General features: G+C 43.7%; 1 protein-coding gene across 1 annotated transcript in view; it reads left to right on the forward strand.

Moving 5' to 3' along the window:
* HAL (histidine ammonia-lyase) overlaps positions 1 to 21,021 on the forward strand; it is a 170,666-nt gene that overhangs the window by 119,375 nt on the left and 30,270 nt on the right. Inside the window, exons 9-11 of the mRNA XM_078776910.1 lie at positions 7,234 to 7,292; positions 17,080 to 17,160; positions 20,936 to 21,001. Coding sequence (XP_078633036.1) covers positions 7,234 to 7,292; positions 17,080 to 17,160; positions 20,936 to 21,001 — 206 coding nt within the window. The remainder of the gene's footprint in view (positions 1 to 7,233; positions 7,293 to 17,079; positions 17,161 to 20,935; positions 21,002 to 21,021) is intronic.

The following is a 21,021-nucleotide window of genomic DNA, read 5'->3' on the forward strand; positions in this document are numbered from 1 at the left end:
CACTATGACTATCCGTAAGTCCGGAAGTGACGTCCTCATTTGACTGTCCGGAAGGTCGCATATCGCAGTTACGATGAATCGCAAATTAGTTTTAATTAGTTTTAAAACATAGTTTAACGCCAACATAGCGGCAACATAGTTTGCCAACGTGAAATAAATGAATACGCTCTCAAATGTGCCGTCCGAGGCAGAGTCTGTTCGCCACGTTCGGCACACGTGATAGCTCGCTGCTCTCTGATTGGTTGAATCGTTTTTTGGACATAGCTCGGTAACTACTTCTCCGATTAATATGAAACCTTGAAAAGGCACATCCTCGGGTCCCCAGCAATATACCTGGCAAGTTTCAAGTATATCGGACCCGTGGTTGTCGAGAAACAGTGGTCACAGACAAACAAACAAACACACAGACACACAGACACACAGAGATTACTGGAATTATAGATAGACTAGGACGTGCCCGTACGTGGGTGCCCGTTCCTTGGTGCGGCCCGCGTGCCCGTACTATATATATATGTAAAATTATATCCCCCCCCCCCCCCCCTCTATTTACATGAAATGGTTTGGTCCAAAGCGAACGGCTTGCGGAGTTTGGTAAAGAAATCGCCATAGCGTGCACAAACGCGCAGGAAAGCGAAAGAATCGCAAATTAGTTTTAATTAGTTTTAAAACATAGTTTAACGCCAACATAGCGGCAACATAGTTTGCCAACGTGAAATAAATGAATACGCTCTCAAATGTGCCGTCCGAGGCAGAGTCTGTTCGCCACGTTCGGCACACGTGATAGCTCGCTGCTCTCTGATTGGTTGATTCGTTTTTTGGACATAGCTCGGTAACTACTTCTCCGATTAATATGAAACCTTGAAAAGGCACATCCTCGGGTCCCCAGCAATATACCTGGCAAGTTTCAAGTATATCGGACCCGTGGTTGTCGAGAAACAGCGGTCACAGACAAACAAACAAACACACAGACACACAGAGATTACTGGAATTATAGATAGATAATTGTGTATACATACTAGAAGTGATTCAACCAACCTCCTAATTGTGTTAAATATATCTTGAATTAATTTCATTTAGTTTGTGTTGTGTATTTTTGTTCATTTTATTGAAAATCAATTTTTTTATTTTTTGAAAATTGTAAAATCTGAACATTTGGGAAAATGTAAATTATTTGAAAATCAATTTTTTTCTTTTTTGAAAATCATAAAATCTGAAAATTTGGGAAAATGGAAATTTTTTGAAAATAAATTTTTTTATTTTTTGAATTTTTTATTTTTTATTTTGGGAAAATCGTAATATCTGAAAATTTTGGAAAATGGGAATTTTTTGAAAATCAATTTTTTTTTTTTGGAAAATCAATTATTATTTTTGAAAATCATAAAATCTGAAAGTTTGGGAAAAGGGGAATTTTTTGAAAAGTCTAAGAAGTCTCCTTTTCTCAACTACTTACATGTACACCAGGATCTGCATTGAGATTTGACATGCTGCATCGGACATGCACACCAGAATCTGCATTGAGATTTGACATGCTGAATGGGACATGTACATTTACACCAGGATCTGCATTGAAATTTGTCGTGCTGCATGGGACATGTACAATTGTACATGCACACCAGGATCTGCATTGAGCTTTGAGGAGTATGTGTTTGTTTCGCAAATGTGTAAGTTTGGCGGATGTGTTGGTTTGGCTGATGTGTTGGTTTGGCTGATGTGTTGGTTTGGCTGATGTGTTGGTTTGGCTGATGTGTTGGTTTGGCTGATGTGTTGGTTTGGCGGATGTGTTGGTTTGGCGGATGTTTTAGTTTGGCGAATGTGTTGGTTTGGCGGATGTGTTGGTTTGGCGGATGTATTGGTTTGGCGAATGTGTTGGTTTGTCTGTTGTGTTGGTTTGGCGGATGTATTGGTTTGACTGATGTGTTGGTTTGGCGGATGTGTTGGTTTGGTGGATGTGTTGGTTTGGCGGATGTGTTGGTTTGGCGGATGTGTTGGTTTGGCGGATGTGTTGGTTTGGCGGATGTGTTGGTTTGGCGGATGTGTTGGTTTGGCGGATGTGTTGGTTTGGCGGATGTGTTGGTTTGGCGGATGTGTTGGTTTGGCGGATGTGTTGGTTTGGCTGATGTGTTGGTTTGGCGGATGTATTGGTTTGACTGATGTGTTGGTTTGGCGGATGTGTTGGTTTGGCGGATGTGTTGGTTTGGCGGATGTGTTAGTTTGGCGGATGTGTTGGTTTGGCGGATGTGTTGGTTTGGCGGATGTGTTGGTTTGGCGGATGTGTTGGTTTGACTGATGTGTTGGTTTGGCGGATGTGTTGGTTTGACTGATGTGTTGGTTTGGCGGATGTGTTGGTTTGGCTGATGTGTTGGTTTGGCTGATGTGTTGGTTTGGCTGATGTGTTGATTTGGTGGATGTTTTGGTTTGGCGAATGCGTTGGTTTGGCGGATGCGTTGGTTTGGCGGATGTGTTGGTTTGGCGGATGTGTTGGTTTGGCGGGTGTGTTGATTTGGCGGATGTGTTGTTTTGACAAATGTCTTGGTTTGGCGGATGTGTTGGTTTGGCGGATGTGTTGGTTTGGCAGAAGAATTGTGTTGGCGGATGTGTTCATTTGGCAGATGTGTTGGTTTGATGGATATGTTGGATTGGCGGATGTGTTGGTTTGGCGGATGTGTTGGTTTGGCTGATCTGTTAGTTTGGCAGATGATTTGGTTTGGCAGATGTGTTCGTTTGGCGGATGTATTGGTTAGGAGTATGTGTTTGTTTTGCAAATGTGTTAGTTTGGCGGATGTGTTGTTTTGGCATATGTTTTGGTTTGGCGGATGTGTTGGTTTGGTGGATGTGTTAGTTTTGTGGATGTGTTAGTTTTGTGGATGTGTTAGTTTGGCTAAGGTGTTGGTTTGGTGGATATGTTGGATTGGCGGATGTGTTGGTTTGGCGGTTGTGTTGGTTTGGCGGATGTGTTGTTTTGACAAATGTCTTGGTTTGGCGGATGGATAAGTTTGGTTGATGTGTTAGTTTGGTGGATGTGTTAGTTTGGTGGATGTGTTGGTTTGGCGGTTGTGTTGGTTTGGTGCATGTGTTGGTTTGGCGGATGTGTTGGTTTGGCGGATGTGTTGTTTTTGGCAAAAGTCTTGGTTTGGCGGACTTGTTTTGGCTTGGCGGCTTGGTTTGGCGGATGGATAAGTTTGGTGGATGTATTGTTTTGGCGAATGTATTTGTTTGGCAGCTGTGTTAGTTTGGCGGATGTGTTGGTTTGGCATATGTTTTGGTTTGACGGATGTGTCGGGTTGGTGGATGTGTTAGTTTGTTACATGTGTTGGTTTGCTGGATGTGTTAGTTTGGTGGATGTGTTGGTTTGGCGGTTTTGTTGGTTTTGTGCATGTGTTGTTTTGGCGTATTTGTTGCCTTGGCGCACGTGTTGGTTTGGGGGATGTGTTGGTTTCGCGGATGTTTTGGTTTGGCAGATGTGTTGGTTTGTCTGTTGAGTTGGTTTGGCGGATGTGTTGGTTTGGCGGATGTGTTGGTTTGGCAGATGAGTTGGTTTGGCGGATGTGTTGGTTTGGCGGATGTGTTGGTTTGGTGGATGTGTTGGTTTCACTGATATGTTGGTTTGGCAGATGTGTTGGTTTCGCTGATATGTTGGTTTGGCGTAGGCGTTGTTTTGGCGCATGTGTTGCCTTGGCGCATGTGTTGGTTTGGCGTATGTGTTGTTTTGGCGAATGTGTTGGTTTGGCGAATGTGTTGGTTTAGCGGATGTGTTGGTTTGGCGGATGTGTTGGTTTGGCTGTTGACTTGTTTTGGTGAATGTGTTGGTTTAGCGGATGTGTTGGTTTGGCGGATGTGTTGGTTTGACTGATGTGTTGGTTTGGCGGATGTGTTGGTTTGGCGGATGTATTGGTTTGACTGTTGTGTTGGTTTGGCGGATGTGTTGGTTTGGCGGATGTATTGGTTTGGCTGATATGTTGGTTTGGTGCAGGTGTTGCCTTGGCGCATGTGTTGATTTGGCGGATGTGTTGGTTTAGCGGATTTGTTGGTTTGGCTCATGTGTTAGTTTTGCGGATGTGTTCGTTTGGCTGGTGTGTTGGTTTGGCAGATTTGTTGGTTTGGCGGATGTATTGGTTTGACTGATGTGTTAGTTTGGCTAACGTGTTGGTTTTGTGGATATGTTGGATTGGTGCATGTGTTGGTTTGGCATATGTTTTGGTTTGGCGGATGTGTTGGTTTGGCTGATGTGTTGATTTGGCTGATGTGTTGGTTTCGCGGATGTTTTGGTTTGGCAAATGTCTTGGTTTGGTGGATGTGTTGGTTTGGCGGATGTGTTGGTTTGGCGGATGTGTTGGTTTGGCGGATGTGTTGTTTTGGCAAATGTCTTGGTTTGGCGGATGGATAAGTTTGGTGGATGTATTGTTTTGGCGAATGTATTTGTTTGGCAGATGTGTTGGTTTGGCTGATGTGTTGGTTTGTCGGATGTATTGTTTTGGCTAATGTATTAATTTGGTGGATTTGTTAGTTTGGCATATGTTTTGGTTTGGCGGATGTGTTGGTTTGGTGGATGTGTTAGTTTGGTGGATCTGTTGGTTTGGCGGTTGTGTTGGTTTGGCGGTTGTTTTGGTTTGGCGGATGTGTTGGTTTGGTGGACGTGTTGTTTTGGCAAATGTCTTGGTTTGGCGTATGGATAAGTTTGGTGGATGTATTGTTTTGGCGAATGTATTTGTTTGGCAGATTTGTTGGTTTTGCTGATGTGTTGATTTGTCTGATGTATTGTTTTGGCGAATGTATTAATTTGGCGGATTTGTTGGTTTGGCGGGTGTGTTGGTTTAGCAGAAGAATTGTGTTGGCGGATGTGTTGCGTTGGCGGATGTGTTGCGTTGGCGGATGTGTTGGTTTGGCTGATGTGTTAGTTTGGCAGATGAGTTGGTTTGGCGGATGTGTTAGTTTGGTGGATGTATTGGATAGGAGTATGTGTTTGTTTCGCAAATGTGTTCGTTTGGCAGATGTGTTGGTTTGGCATATGTTTTGGTTTGGCGGATGTGTTGGTTTTTTCGGATGTGTTGTTTTGGCAAATGTCTTGGTTTGGCGGATGGATAGGTTTGGTGGATGTATTGTTTTGGCGAATGTTTTTGTTTGGCAGATGTGTTCGTTTGGCTGATGTGTTGGTTTGTCGGATGTATTGTTTTGGCGAATGCATTAATTTGGCGGATTTGTTGGTTTGGCGGGTGTGTTGGTTTGGCAGAAGAATTGTGTTGGCGGATGTGTTGGGTTGGCAGATGTGTTGGTTTGGCTGATGTGTTAGTTTGGCAAATAGGTTGGTTTGGCAGATGTGTTAGTTTGGCGGATGTATTGGTTAGGAGTATGTGTTTGTTTCGCAAATATGTTAGTTTGGCGGATGTGTTGGTTTGGCATATGTTTTGCTTTGGCGGATGTGTTGGTTTGGTGGATGTGTTCGTTTGGTGGATGTGTTAGTTTGGCTAAGGTGTTGGTTTGGTGGATATGTTGGATTGGCGGATGTGTTGGATTGGCGGATGTGTTGGTTTGGCGGATGTGTTGGTTTGGAGGATGTGTTGTTTTGGCAAATGTCTTTGTTTGGCGGATGTGTTGGTTTGGCGGATGTGTTGGTTTGGCAGATGTGTTGGTTTGGCGGATGTGTTGTTTTGGCAAATGTCTTGGTTTGGCGGATGGATAAATTTGGTGGATGTATTTGTTTGGCAGATGTGTGGGTTTGGCTGATGTGTTGTTTGTCGGATGTATTGTTTTGGCGAATGTATTAATTTGGCGCATTTGTTGGTTTGGCGGGTGTGTTGGTTTGGCAGAAGAATTGTGTTGGCGGATGTGTTGGGTTGGCGGATGTGTTGGTTTGGCTGATGTGTTAGTTTGGCAGATGAGTTGGCTTGGCGGATGTGTTAGTTTGGCGGATGTATTGGTTAGGAGTATGTGTTTGTTTCGCAAATGTGTTAGTTTGGCGGATGTGTTGGTTTGGCATATGTTTTGGTTTGGCGGATGTGTTGGTTTGGTGGATGTGTTAGTTTGGTGGGTGTGTTGGTTTGGTGGTTGTGTTGGTTTGGTGCATGTGTTGTTTTGGCATATTTGTTGCCTTGGCGTACATGTTGGTTTGGCGGATGTGTTGGTTTAGCAGATGTATTGGTTTGGCAGATGTGTTGGTTTGTCTGTTGAGTTGGTTTGGCGGCTGTGTTGGTTTGGCGGATGTGTTGGTTTGGCGGATGTGTTGGTTTGGCTGATGTGTTGGTTTGGCGGATGTGTTGGTTTGGCGGATGTGTTGGTTTGGTGGATGTGTTGGTTTCGTTGATATGTTGGTTTGGCGTAGGCTTTGTTTTGGCACATGTGTTGCCTTGGTGCATGTGTTGGTTTGGCGGATGTGTTGTTTTGGCGAATGTGTTGGTTTGGCAGATGTGTTGGTTTGGCTGTTGAGTTGTTTTGGCGGATGTGTTGGTTTGGTGGATGTGTTGATTTGGCTGTTGAGTTGGTTTGGCGGATGTGTTGGTTTGGCGGATGTGTTGGTTTGGCAGAAGAATTGTGTTGGCGGATGTGTTCATTTGGCAGATGTGTTGGTTTGATGGATATGTTGGATTGGCAGATGTGTTGGTTTGGCGGATGTGTTGGTTTGGCTGATGTGTTGGTTTGATGCATGTGTTGGTTTGACGCATGTGTTGGTTTGGCGGATGTGTTGGGTTGGTGGATGTTACAATTGTTACATGCTGCTTGGGACATGTACACCAGGATCTGCATTGAGATTTGGCATGCTAAATGGGACATGTACATGTACATGTACATTAGGATCTGCATTATGATTTGGCATGCTTCATGGGACATGTACACCAGGATCTGCATTGAGATTTGACATGCTGCATGGGACATGTACACCAGGATCTGCATTGAAATTTGACATGCTGAATGGGACATGTACACCAGGATCTTCATTGAGATTTCACATGCTGAATGAGACATGTACACCAGGGTCTGCATTGAGATTTGGCATGCTGAATGGGACATGTACATGTACATCAGGATCTGAATTGAGATTTGGCATGCTGATTGGGACATGTACATGTACACCAGGATCTGCATTGAGATTTGACATGCTGAATGGGACATGTACATGTATATGTACATCAGGATATGGCAGAGGCTGTCGCGTTAGAGTGTGCTCGCCGATGGCAGACAGCGGTTTTGATGAAGATGGTTAGGATTATTGTGTTGTTCATTATTGCATTCTACCTGCAGAAAGTCACCGTGACTGTGATCGAGTACAAGATCCTTACACTCTCAGGTGCTGCCCCCAGGTAGGCTTCTGCAGAATGAGACATGTACACCAGGATTTACAGTCTTCGAATATTATTCTCTCACTACATTTCACCTTGTCTCGTTCTCGATCATAAACAACTTTTACTCGTTTTTTTCCTTTTTTAAATTGTCTGTTATTTTCCAGTTGTGTTTTGTTATGAGCTCTGCTGAGTGCCGTTCTCATTCGCTTTTCCCCCGTGCAATGGGAGACGGAGTTTTGTGTGTGTATCTGCTTGTGTCTGTCTGTCCAGGCCGCAACCTTTTTTTTTTTACCATTTGAGTTTTGTCATAACATTTTCAACATAGCTTTATTATGAGAATATGGAGAAGACAAATTCCTAATTTGGTCAAAAGGTCAAAGGTCAGGGTCACATAAAATTGTCAATTTTCATGTAATTGACCTGCAATTTTAAGAATTTCCATATTGGGCCATTGCATTGGTTCAAGATTCAAAAGCTAGAAGCCAATTGTGTTTTTAGATCAATAGGTCAAAGGTCAAGGTTGCATGAAATCCTCAATTTTCATCTGATTGACCTGAAATTTTAAGAATTCACACATTGCGTCGTTTAATTGGTTCACTGTGGAAGTGTAAAATTTATCAAATCAAGTAATTTCTTTGAGCCACAACCTGCTTTCCTAGTCTGCAAGTTTTTTTGTGGTTTCCATGCAGAATTTGGGATTTCCTACAGTTGGCAAGTTATCTCCGACACTCTGACCAAGTTTGTTTGCTCGAGAAAAGTAAATTCTTAGTGGAGGCAATGGTGGACCACATATTGTCATGGCAAAATCATTTTTATGACTGAGGGTAATATTATTACAAATAGGGTTTTTGGAAATAACGTAATGTTAGATCGAGTATGTCTTATTGAGTTATCTATTTATAATTCCAGCAATCTCTGTGTGTGTGTCTGTGTGTGTGTGTGTGTGTGTGTTTGTTTGTCTGTGACCGCTGTTTCTCGACAACCACGGGTCCGATATACTTGAAACTTGCCAGGTATATTGCTGGGGACCCGAGGATGTGCCTTTTCAAGGTTTTAAATTAATCGCAGAAGTAGTTACCGAGCTATGTCCAAAAAACGATTCAACCAATCAGAGAGCAGCGAGCTATCACGTGTGCCGAACGTGGCGAACAGACTCTGCCTCGGATGGCACATTTGAGAGCGTATTCATTTATTTCCCGTCGGCAAACTATGTTGGCGCTATGTTGGCGTTAAACGATGTTTTAAAACTAATTAAAACTAATTTGCGATTCTTTCGCTTTCCTGCGATATGCGACCTTCCGGAGCTCCTGTGAGAGCGTGCGCCATTACGGATAGTACGGGTACGGGCATGCCATATGTTGGGGTTAAACTATGTTTTAAAACTAATTAAAACCATTTCATGTAAATAGAGGGGGGGGGGGGATTGTCACTGTACTCGCAAGCCGTTCGCCGTTCGCTTTGGCGTTGCGAATGGACCAAAACATTTCATGGACCAAACCATTTCATGTAAAGCGTTCGCCGTTCGCTTTGGCGTTGCGAATGGACCAAAACATTTCATGGACCAAACCATTTCATGTAAATAGAGGGGGGGGATATAATTTTAGATATATATATAGTACGGGCATGCCCTAGTATAAGCAAATTGAAGCAAAATATATTGTCTTCTTGGTAAATAATTAATAATACAAACTAGCAGCTGAATAACACCATGTCTGACCAGCTGTCTGGAGTAATTAGCATCCACAGAATTGCTTTTAGTCTAGTAGGAAGACTAGGTCCCCCTGCACCCCCCGGAGATATACTTCTAATTAGTGTTTCTAGATTGGAAAAAATGTGTAGAAAATGACTAGCTATGGCCCCAAGCTGAAAAAATGTCCCACATACCATTTTTATGCAAATTACTGCTGCAAATTTTATGCAAAATTATGCAAATTTTATGCAAATTTTTGATGAGGAGTAGAGTTGAGGGGTCTTTGAGGGCTTCATCGAGGTGCTCTCGGTTGCAAGACTGGGTCATTCTGAGAAGCACAGCAGGGTCAGAGATCATGATGTTCTCCTCCTCAGTGAATCTCTCCATCAACAGCCTCTCCATTGCCTCACACACTGTTTTGAGGCAAAAGAGGGACTTTGCGTAGGCCTTTCCACTGAGAACACCTTTGAGAGATCCACTTGTTACTAGTTGTGCCTCAAAGAGAATCTCTGCATATCCAGAACCACGCATCTTGTGTCCAGTGAGCATCCCGATGTAGTTCATGGATGTGTGGAAGGGTCCAATCGTTACTACATGACTAGCAAATTCATTTGGCCAGCGCCAGATGATGGGAAGGGCTTTCATGCAGACACCCAGATCAAATGTATTCAGGACCCATCTCTGACCCACCTCAGCAGTTGCTGCCTCGGAACGCTTCAGTAGCTCACGAACAACTGCGTTGTCTGTGATCGGTCTGTGCCTGGTGCCTGCATGGCATGGCAATGGCCTGCAGCCTGTGCCTGGGCTAGGGGGTTTCACCTCTGCAACTGGTTCTCCCCCACCCAGCAAATCAACAGTCGACTACTGCACGCCTATCCACCAACCGATCACAGACAACGCAGTTGTTCGTGAGCTACTGAAGCGTTCCGAGGCAGCAACTGCTGAGGTGGGTCAGAGATGGGTCCTGAATACATTTGATCTGGGTGTCTGCATGAAAGCCCTTCCCATCATCTGGCGCTGGCCAAATGAATTTGCTAGTCATGTAGTAACGATTGGACCCTTCCACACATCCATGAACTACATCGGGATGCTCACTGGACACAAGATGCGTGGTTCTGGATATGCAGAGATTCTCTTTGAGGCACAACTAGTAACAAGTGGATCTCTCAAAGGTGTTCTCAGTGGAAAGGCCTACGCAAAGTCCCTCTTTTGCCTCAAAACAGTGTGTGAGGCAATGGAGAGGCTGTTGATGGAGAGATTCACTGAGGAGGAGAACATCATGATCTCTGACCCTGCTGTGCTTCTCAGAATGACCCAGTCTTGCAACCGAGAGCACCTCGATGAAGCCCTCAAAGACCCCTCAACTCTACTCCTCATCAAAAATTTGCATAAAATTTGCATAATTTTGCATAAAATTTGCAGCAGTAATTTGCATAAAAATGGTATGTGGGACATTTTTTCAGCTTGGGGCCATAGCTAGTCATTTTCTATACATTTTTTCCAATCTAGAAACACTGATTAGAAGTATATCTCCGGGGGGTGCAGGGGGACCTAGTCTTCCTACTAGACTATTTACAATCCCGTTGGACAATGGAAGGTGGATGATTTGCTTCGCACTGGCCGATGGGGGATGGGCCCACTGCACTTTCTTTCTATTTATCTAATAGATAGTTTTATGAAATTGTCAGCGTTCTCAGTAAAATCTTTCAAAAGAACGATGGTTAAACACTGAATCAAATAAAAAAAACTTATAGCTTGTTAGTGTTTGATAGGGGTTAGTCTAAAGTATAAAATCCATGTTGGCTAGCTCTCTCTGGCTCTCTTTTTTTTTTTTTTTTTTTTTGTATACAAGATCGAGGCTCGTGAAAGAGCGAACATTAATCACACAGAAAGACAAACCGACACATAAAACATATAACATCGGGAGCGGTAGACAAGATGGGGAGAGAGGGGGAAGGACACAAACACAACATTTGAGAGCAGGGACCGAGAGACATGGAGACATCGAGAGATCTGAGAGAGGGCGAGGGCTTTGGGGGGGGGGGCATGGGAAGGGGGCGGTGGGAGAGGTATAAAACATATGGACACTGCCAGGACTTCCAGGAAAGAAGTTGGAATTTCAAACAAGGTGGATCTGGGGTGAATTAGCGGGGGTAGAAAAGATCAAGGTTTTGGATGGGGGAAGATAAGAGATGGTGGTGAACAGCTGTTTTAAAGACCTGGAGGGAGGAGTGGGATTGAAGGGAGTGAGGGAGTTTGTTCCAGAGGCGGGAGAAAAGAGGAATGAAAGAGTGAAGGTGAGCAGAGAGCCAAGATTTCGGCAGTTTAACCATCAGAGGGTTGCTGGCAGATCTTGTGCGACCTGTAGGAATATTTGGGGGACAGAGCACAGAGAGAGCTGGGGGTGCAAGGCCGGAGAGGAGGCGGTAGAAGACAGAAAGACCACCTACCTGCCTGCGGTGAGTGAGTGAAAGGCCCTCAGAGATAGCTTCATCGCGGGAGATTCCAATAATTCTGAAAGCTTTGGTTTCAACAGCGTGAAGCCGAGCTAGGTGTGAGGCAGGAGCACCGGCCCATAGGGGAGAACAGTATTCCATTGAGCTGCGGATGAAAGCCTTGTATGTGGTGAGGAGCTCAGGTGTGCCGAGGAAGGACTTCGCACGACGGAGGATGCCCAGTCGGCGACTGGCTTTGGAGGCCAGCTTGGAAATGTGGTTTTCCCAAGAAAGATCATGGCAGATAGTGAGACCCAAAATCTTGAGCGACAGAACTTCTTGGAGAGGATTGTTGAGAAAGTAGATGGGAGGGTTGTCCAGTCGATCTTTTCGGAGAGACATAGTAAGAGTGTGAGATTTGTCAGGATTGAAAGACATGTTCCACTTGTTTGACCAGTCTGTGATTTTGTCCAGGTCTTCAGAGAGTGAGGAGGCAGCAGACTGCTGATCTGAGGGAAGAGGAATGGAGCGGCAGAGAGTGGAGTCATCAGCAAAGAGATAGAGAGGATTTTCGAGAGAGTCAGAGAGATCATTGATGAAGACCAGAAAAAGCACGGGGCCCAGAACACTGCCTTGGGGAACTCCAGCCTGAACAGGAAGAGGAGATGAGAGAAACCCATTCAGGGCCACACGTTGATGACGACTAGAGAGGAAGTCCGCCAGCCATGCGTGGAGATTTCCATGGATACCAAAGGAGGAGAGTTTGGTGAGCAGAGCGGGGTGCCAGACCGTGTCGAAGGCACGTGATATGTCGAGGGAGACAGCTCTAATTTCCTGTTTGGCATTGAGGACCTCCATCCATTGTTGAGACAGCAGAAGCAGCATGTCCAGAGTAGAGTGACCTGGTCTGAAACCAAATTGATGATCAGAGATCAAGCCATTGGAGAAGAGGAAAGATTTCATATCCGAAGCAATGATGGATTCCATGACTTTGCTGATAATTGGGAGAAGGCTGATTGGTCTGTAGTTGCTAGGATCTGTTTTTGCACCTTTTTTGTGCAAAGCGGTGATGTTGGCTGATTTCCAAGCAGATGGCAGTTGACCTTGAGCAAAAGAGAGGGTGAAGAGTACAGAGAGAGGGTGAGATAGAGCAGCAGAGCAGGATTTTAGGACCCGTGGGCTGATGCCGTCGGGTCCAGTTGCAGAATCAGAGACGAGGGTTGACAGAAACTTTTCCACCTTGTCAGGAGGAAAGGACACGGAGTCCAGGAGCAGCAGGGTACGACTGGGTATGGTGGGTACAGAGAGGGATGGGTTTGGGACACAAGATTTAGAGGCAAACACAGAGTTGAGGCATTCAGCTTTTTCACGTGCGGAGTCAGCTGTGTAGCCATTTGAGGTAAGGGAGGGGATGGAGGGGGAACAAACACCAGAAACGGATTTGACCAGATGCCACCAGGATTTGGAAGAGGGAGACAGATAAGAGAGTTCGGTCTTGAGAATGGAGAGATATTGTTTCCTGGCTCTCCTGAGGGTGGACACACACTTGTTTCGGGCTTTGTGAAAGGAAATGAGATTTCCTTCCGTTGGATTTGCTTTCCAGGAGACGAAGGCAAGTTGTTTCTGGGCAACAGCCTCACCACAAGATTCCGTGTACCATGGACGGGAGGAAGGGTATGACAACTGAAGACGAGATGGGATAAATCTGTGCATGAGAGAGAGCAATTTACTTTGGAAGAATTCCCAGGATGAGTTGATGTCAGAGGTGGTAGAGATGGGAGACCAGTCCAGATGATTGATGGCTGCTTGAAGACCGTGCCAGTTGGCCTGAGTGAAATGCCAGACTCGTCGACGTTGAGTAGGCTCCCTGAGGATGGTCAGAGAGATGTCCACTTTAACAAGGACATGATCAGATGATCCGATCGGAGCAGAAGAAGAGCAGCAGACATTTTCAGGGAAGTTAGTCATAACCAAGTCCAGAAGAGAAGATGTTCCGTTGACTGAGATCCGGGTCGGGAAATTGACAGATTGTGTCAGTCCCAGTGAGTCACAGAAGTCCTTTGCTGAGGAGCCATGGCTGGTGAGAGAGGTACCCACACCCAGCCAACTGGCATGATGACAGTTGAAATCACCACATATGAGGAGAGAGAGTTGGGATGAGTAGATAGAAGTTGGTCCATATCATCAGACAGCGAGATGTAGATGGAGTCATCACTGTTTGGTGGACGGTACAACACACATATGAACAAGAGGTGGGAGCGAAGGGGAAGCCGTAGCCAGAGGTATTCCTGGGGGTGAGGTGGAGAGAGTGCAGTGCAGGGCGAGTGAGGAAGAGAGTTTTTGATAAAGATAGCAACCCCGCCTCCAGGACGAGGCTCAGGTCTATCATACCGGAGGAGGGAGTAGCCCGGGAGAGATACTATGGAATCAGAGACATCATAAAGGAAGAAAGTTTCTGTTAAGCAGATCACGTCTGGTTTGACAGAAGCAACCTGTATGGAGAGATCAGTTAAGTTTGAACGAAGGCCCCGGATGTTTGAGGTCCATACCGTTAATGAAGAGGAAGGGGGAGCATCAGATACAGAACAGGGGGGAGGAGGGGTAGGGTAAGATGTGGAAGAGGTGGAAGAGGTAGGGAGAGCTGTTGAAGGTGTGTCAGAGATTTCAGAATAGCTCGGAGAAAGGGAAGGATGGGGCGGACAAAAGGTTTGATGGTGATTGGGTGAGCCACAATGAGGTGTTATTTGAGGAGGGGGACGAGCGAGGCAGAAGGTTGGGGGAGATGGAGGTGAGAGTTTGAAGGGGGAAGAAGCGGGGAGGACGTTTTGAGGAGGGGGAGTGAGAGGGGGGAAATTGAGAAGCAATGAGGGTGGGGAGATTTGAAGGGGAGGGGTGAGGGGGGAGTTTGGGAGGGAAGGGACAAGGGGAGGGATTTGAAAGGGATGGGATATGGGGGAGATTTGGTGGGGAGGGTTGAGGCAGGAGTCTAGGAGGGGAGGGGCGAGGGGGCGTCTTGGTGGGGAGGGGTGAGGGGGTAGTTTAGGAGGGAGGGGGCAAGGGGGGAGATTTGAAAGGGATGGGTGATGGGGAAGATTTGGAGGGGAGGGGTGATGGGGAAGATTTGGAGGGGAGGGGTTATGGGGAAGATTTGGAGGGGAGGGGTGAGATTGGATTTTTGAAAGTGTACGATTTATGGGAAACGAACATTTATTGCAAAATGAGTTTCTTGTGACCTTCGAGTTAAAAATACGTTTAAGGACGCTGGATGGAGGATGGAGTGCAGGAGAGTTTAGGGAATGTAGAAAAAAGGCACTATAGGAGATGGATATTTTTTTTGGGATGAATTGATTTGGTGAGCAAGTCGAAAGCAGCCTTTTAAAGAAGAAGAAGAAAAAGGTGTTATAAAATATGACGGAATACATAACTTGAGGGGAAAGTGTAAACATTGAAGGTTAATGAGTGAAAACTATCTGGGGAAATGGGGGAGAAACACGTGGTCGAAGAACGAACGAACGAATAAGAATGAATAAACGAATGAGAACAGAGAAGGAAATTTTTTTTATTTTTTTTATTTTTATTTTTTTTGAGTTGAGATTTACACAAGGAAGTAGGCTATGGGTGAAAAGACTGGGAATACAGAGAACGAAAGTTATTGGATCACAAACGACGGACCGCTGAGAGAAAAACAAAGCCTCAAGGTTGTACAGTGCACACTGTACAAGGCCTCAAGACACGACACGAATTAACACGATTTTCAATACAGGTATGAAAGATTTGCACCGAAAAATCTTCGTCGGGTCACAATATACGTACAACACCATAAATAAATACAGTTTTAACGAAAATACAAATGGGAACAATCACTTAACTTCGATTTCAAATCGTTCGCGATGCGGCAAAGGCCTTGCTCGCGACACGGCAAACAGACGATCAATTTATGAAAGATAAACACCGAGAAACAACCAAAGTTGCACACAATAACTTCACACACCGAAAGATAAATACAGTTTCGACAAAATACAATTGTGAACAGACTTAACTTCGAAAAACGTGGAGACCGTGTGGAGCTTCGAAAATCCCTCCCACCGTCTCCGAGATCTCGCGAGACCGAGCAATCCTGGAAAATCACTCTGCTTCTCAGTAAAGATCTTTTGTGGGATTGCAGTATGATTTTGACTTATGAGGGAAAAGATGAGTTTGCAGGTTGACAAAGGATGTGGTTGTCATAGCTACTGAGTGACCTTTTGATTAAATAAGGACTTTCTTATTGTATGCCTGTTTTTATATTTTCTAAATATTAAACCATAAAGTTAATGTCCCTGCAATGGCATTATAAAACGTTGCTGCAAAGTTATAATAACGTTAAGGCAACATTATGATTGATAGTCTTGGTGCCGAAGAGTCTGGACCAACACATTCTTCTCATTAAATAATTTGAAAATGCAGATCTGCTCTCAGCGGGGAGTACTCTCATCTCAATATTCCACTCGACCAATCACATTGTATCCCCCAATCCTTGCTCCCTCCCACCCAAACTTTGCCCAACCAATCCTACTGCTCTCCTCCCCTCTCTTCGCTCCTCCCCCCTCCACTTGCTCCTCCCACTTGAAATTGTATAAGAATCAGAACTGATGTCCAGTTAGCAGGATTAGCACTGGAATTGTATGATGTTGATGTGTTGTACTTTAGGATTTTCACTAGGTTTGTAATGCTGTACTTAGGATGTTTACTTGGCTGGTCGATTCTGTATGTTTATACTGTATGTTAACTGTATTCTATGCATGCTGGTGTTTGGTATGACATTCCTTTGTGCATCTCTACTGTACCAGGATTTCACTTGGGACCTTCTGTGAATCTTGCAATGTAATTTGTGAATTGTGATATGGTTTGATAAAGGTTATTGTTTCTTGCTGTGGATTTCCTTGTAGACAAAGTGTTGTCCTCCTCGGGAATTAAAGTTTGTGACTCTCTTCTGACATTGAATTTTGGTTCATCTATTACGTACTACTGTAGGAAAATATCCCTATCATCACCAATCACAAGTTAAAAGCGGATTGATTTATTCAGATCAAAAGTTCAAAGGTCAAGACTGCGTAAAATCATCAATTTCCATCCGATTCACTTGAAATTTGAACAGGGTTTGCATATTGGGTCAAATACTGAAACATATTGCTTTTGAGGTCAAACGGTCAAGATCACTTTAAAATGTCAATTTTTTTTTTCTTCTTTAAAATTGTTTTCATCATGTATAACATACTGAAGAAGAAGTCCGACTACAAAGCGGATGCAGAAGGCCTTGTTATTGAGCCTGGTGTTGGCTTAGTGGTTAGGGTGCTGGCTTGGGATCCCAGGGTCCTGGGTTCGAATCCCGGTCGATCGCTGAATTAATGCCGGGGGGTTGACTCAGCCTGTCATCCTTCTGAGATCAGCAAATTGAGTACCAGTTCACTGGTAATTCTCTGTGTGTCGCAAGAGGCTACTAACAGGGTTGGCGGCACAAAGGGCATCCGGCCGTAAAACATTGCTTCAAAAAGGGGACCAAGGTGCCCCAAAAAAGGTCAACCCCTGCTCGGCGGGGAAAAATGGCCTCTAAAGGGGGTTCCTTGTTATTTATTTTATCACTGGCCTTTTTACCTTGTGTATCTCAACTTCTAAACAAACCTTTCTTTTTTTTTTGCAGGTGCACGGTGTAGTGCATGACACGATTCAATTTGTACGAAACATCATCCAAACTGAAATGAACAGTGCTACAGACAACCCTGTACGATGGTATTTTACTTTAACGCAACAATATTTTCCGCGTCTCACATTTCCGACTTTTTCAAATGGATACTGCAGTCACATTTTCACTTTTTTACTGATAATTACAATATTTACATTGTAAAATCTGCCAACATGAACGTTTTGTACCCAAGTACATCACTCGAATTTTTTTTTTTTTAATGTGTCCATCACATATCCATGTTACCTCATCAGGCTCAACAAATACCCTTAAGCACACAGTCTCTCATTTTGCGAAGATTCAACAAATATACCTGTGCGTGCTGCCTTTGTCTGTAGGAGGAACTTGGTAAAATGATTGGATTAAAACAATAAATCGTTCACATTAAAATATGTATTTTTTACATGCAGATGAGGCTCATGGGAAAGCAGAAAAACAAGGAACAAAAGGCCAACAGAAATCAAATGGATCAAAGGGGAGATAGGTAGACAAGAATGTCCAAATGCATTACAGAGTGTATCTGAAACAGGAACATGGTCTCAATGGGTAGAAAATAACGGGTAGAAAACGTTAATACCTGCATGGAGGAAAGAGTTAAAATCTAAAGCTTGATGAAGATAATTAAGGGTTTCTGGTAGAATGAGTCTGATCTGAAGAGGAAGTGGGTGTTGTGTTAAGAAGTGAGATGGTTGGAGGTTGGAGGAGAAGACTACCAGACTAGAGCTAGTAACTCTAGTCTGGTATTCTACAAGGCCTGACTGCGGTACGTAAGAAGCAGATCCTAGGATTCGGTCTCTTTATTATTTCCTACATGATTGAAGGATTGTGGAGGCGCAGCAACACAAATGACACACACATGCAGACAAATACATGAGACAACATCACAATTGATTTCAAGAAACACGGCCAGTGCCAAGCAGTTGTGGGTAAAGCTAATTTGGTTTTAGGTTGTATTTTTATGGGGATAGATTATAAATCAAAGAGGTAGAGTTAACACTGCAGAGGAATTTAGTAAGGCCTCATCTCGAATATTATGTTCAGTTTTGGTCACCACATCTGGCGAAGGAGGGACATAGCTGCCATGGCGAGGGATTCAGTATAGAGCTACTTGAGTGATCCCATGCCAAGGTAGATTTACCTTTGAGGAGGAGCTGAGGGAGGCCGGATGTTCTACCTTAGAAAGGAGGTGATTACGAGGAGAACTGATGGAGATGTTTAAAATAATGAAGAGTATAAAGGGAATAAGTGTGAAAAGGTATTTCAGCAGAATGGACAGCGATAGGTTCCTCAAGTGGGCAGAGCTTCTGAGTGAAGAAGATGAGAGTTGTGACGAAAGTATAAGGCAAGGGTCTTTCATTCAGCCAGTAATTCGTGCATGGAATGGCCTCCCTGGAAAGATAACAACAGCAGAAACGTTAGATAATTAGGTATTCCTCTACATTAAATGTAGAGGAATAGGCCTACCTATTGTTTTTTCCTAGAGTTTTTCTTATTATTTTTCTTCCACCATACTTTTCACCTCCGAAAGCTTTAAAATTAATGTTCTCAATTGGTCTGTTGGTCCGACTGACAATAACTTTTCACCATTTGATTGGCTGGACATGTAGAATTTTTTACTGCTAATTATGACGTCATATGTCATGTGGTATGGGTACCATCTTGGAAAATACCTACAAATTTGGCCCTCTATGTCTCCGAAACGGCTCAATGGAAAAAATTAAGTAATGGCTCATTCTGAAGAACTCTGCAATGGGACCAAAAACATGTTTGTTTAGGATATTAAAAGTGTTAACGTTGCAAAGTTAGAATTCGACAAATAGTCCCCTTGATGCCACGAATATGTATATTTTTTACATGACCTTAGTGAAAAAAAATTCAGAATGCATGAAATTTCGACATCGTACGTCACATGGTTCGGCCGCCATATTGTTTTCGTGAAAAACACTAAAACCCCTTTTTCTCCGCAACAGCTGAACAGATCGAGCCCAAACTTTGCACGCAGAATCGCATGCCCATGATGAACAAAAAGTTCCATGACGACATCGTACGTCACATCGTTTAGGAGTTATGACGTTTTTAAGCATAAACTTGAAATCATATCTCCTCCCTCATTTTTGATCATATCGAATGGAAACTTCACAATTATGTTCCTCATGTGGGCATGCTAAAATGCCCTGTTGGAATTTGAGCCAGCTCACATGGATAGGCAGCGATAAATAATTAAACGAAAATCTAAAAAAAAATTATATCTCTTGAACCACTTCATTGAAAGACGTGAAACTTTATAATAAAGTAAGTCATGAAGTGGAACAGTGTGCAAAATTTCAAGTTGATTGGTTGTACGGTCCGGAAGCTAGAAGTTGTTATTTTGTTTGTGAAGAAGAAACTCTGCATGATCTACGAAGGCCATGCCATGGATTCTGGCACTGCGATTTTTCAGATTTATTTCCTTTAAAAATAATTACTTCCACCACCAAAGGTGGATGGAGGTTATGTTTTCACCCCTGTCTGTTTGTCTGTCCATTTGTTTGTTTGTTTGTGAACAAAATATCTCAAAAATTTGTGGACGGATTCGGACGACAATTTGGCAAAGAGTTAGCGTATGTGACAAGGACAAAATGATTAGATTTTGGGTAAAATCCGAATTCGGATCCGGCTACTAGAATTTTTAAAGTGATTCTTCACCATTGGGAGATAGGGACAAAAATGATACATAGCAGGATATCTCAAAAGGTTGTGGACGGATTTGGACGAAACTTGTTGGAGAGGTTGTGTGTGTGACAAGAAAGAATCGATTCGATTTTGGTGAAGGTCCGGATCCAGCTAGTCGAATTTTAAAAGTGATTCTTCACGATAGAGTGATATGGCCAACCAGGCGGAGATATTCTCTCGACTGAGTGCCGTTCTAGTTTTCTCTGCAATCGGTGAACCGATGGACAGGACATTTTCAGCATTGGAGTGCTTTGGCCTGTATAATCTTTTAAAGCTAATTATGACGTCATACATCACGTGATATGGGCGCCATCTTGGAAAAAACGAAAAACCTTGCACCTCTATATCTTCAAAAGTTATGTGTAGAAAAGATGGAGACATGTCTCATTGTAAAGAACTATCCATGGAGAATAACCCATGTGAATGATGATCTCATAGTTGCCTCCATTATGACGTCATAATTCGACAAGTACAAAACTTCATCCGATTAGGGTGAAATTTCTTTAGAATCTGGGGATAAATTGATGGAGGAAAAAAAAATGTGAAAGTGGGGTTGTATCAAATTGGAGTTGTATCCAAGTGGGTTTGTATCAAAGCCGGGTTGTATCAAAGAGTGTCCAATGAAAGCGTGTCCAATCAAAGCGGGGTTGTATCAAAGCGGGGTGGTATCAAAGTGGGGTTGTATGAAAGCGAGGTTGTAACAAAGCGGGGTTGTATCAAAGTGTGCCTGATGAAAGTGGGGTTGTATCAAAGCGGGGTTGTATCATAGCAGGGTTGTATCATAGCGGGGTTGTATTAAAGCGGGGTTGTATCAAAAGCGGAGTTTTATGAAATCGGGAAGGCGGAGGAAACTAGTCATTACTGCCAGCAGTTATAAAGTGGCAGTTCTAGTTTAAATAGTAATTAGATTGGCATCTAGAAGCGTTGAGGACAGAGGGGTCCATAGACATTGGCAGAAATGTGTGGGCATGATGGGACCTCATGGCCTCCTTCTGTGTTTAACCTCCTTGGTCTTGCTGCCCATGATATCACATAAGTGATTTTCATTAAGATAACCCGGCGGTGCATTTCCAACTACAATATGTGGACTTTTCTTTTGCAGATAGTCTTCCAAGAACGTGGAGAGATTATTTCTGGAGGAAACTTTCATGGCGAATATCCAGCAAAGGTATAATACTGTTTGCATCA

Source organism: Myxine glutinosa, chromosome 4 (genome assembly GCF_964187855.1).
Source record: "Myxine glutinosa chromosome 4, kmMyxGlut1.1, whole genome shotgun sequence".
Classification (NCBI taxonomy): Eukaryota; Metazoa; Chordata; class Myxini; order Myxiniformes; family Myxinidae; genus Myxine; species Myxine glutinosa.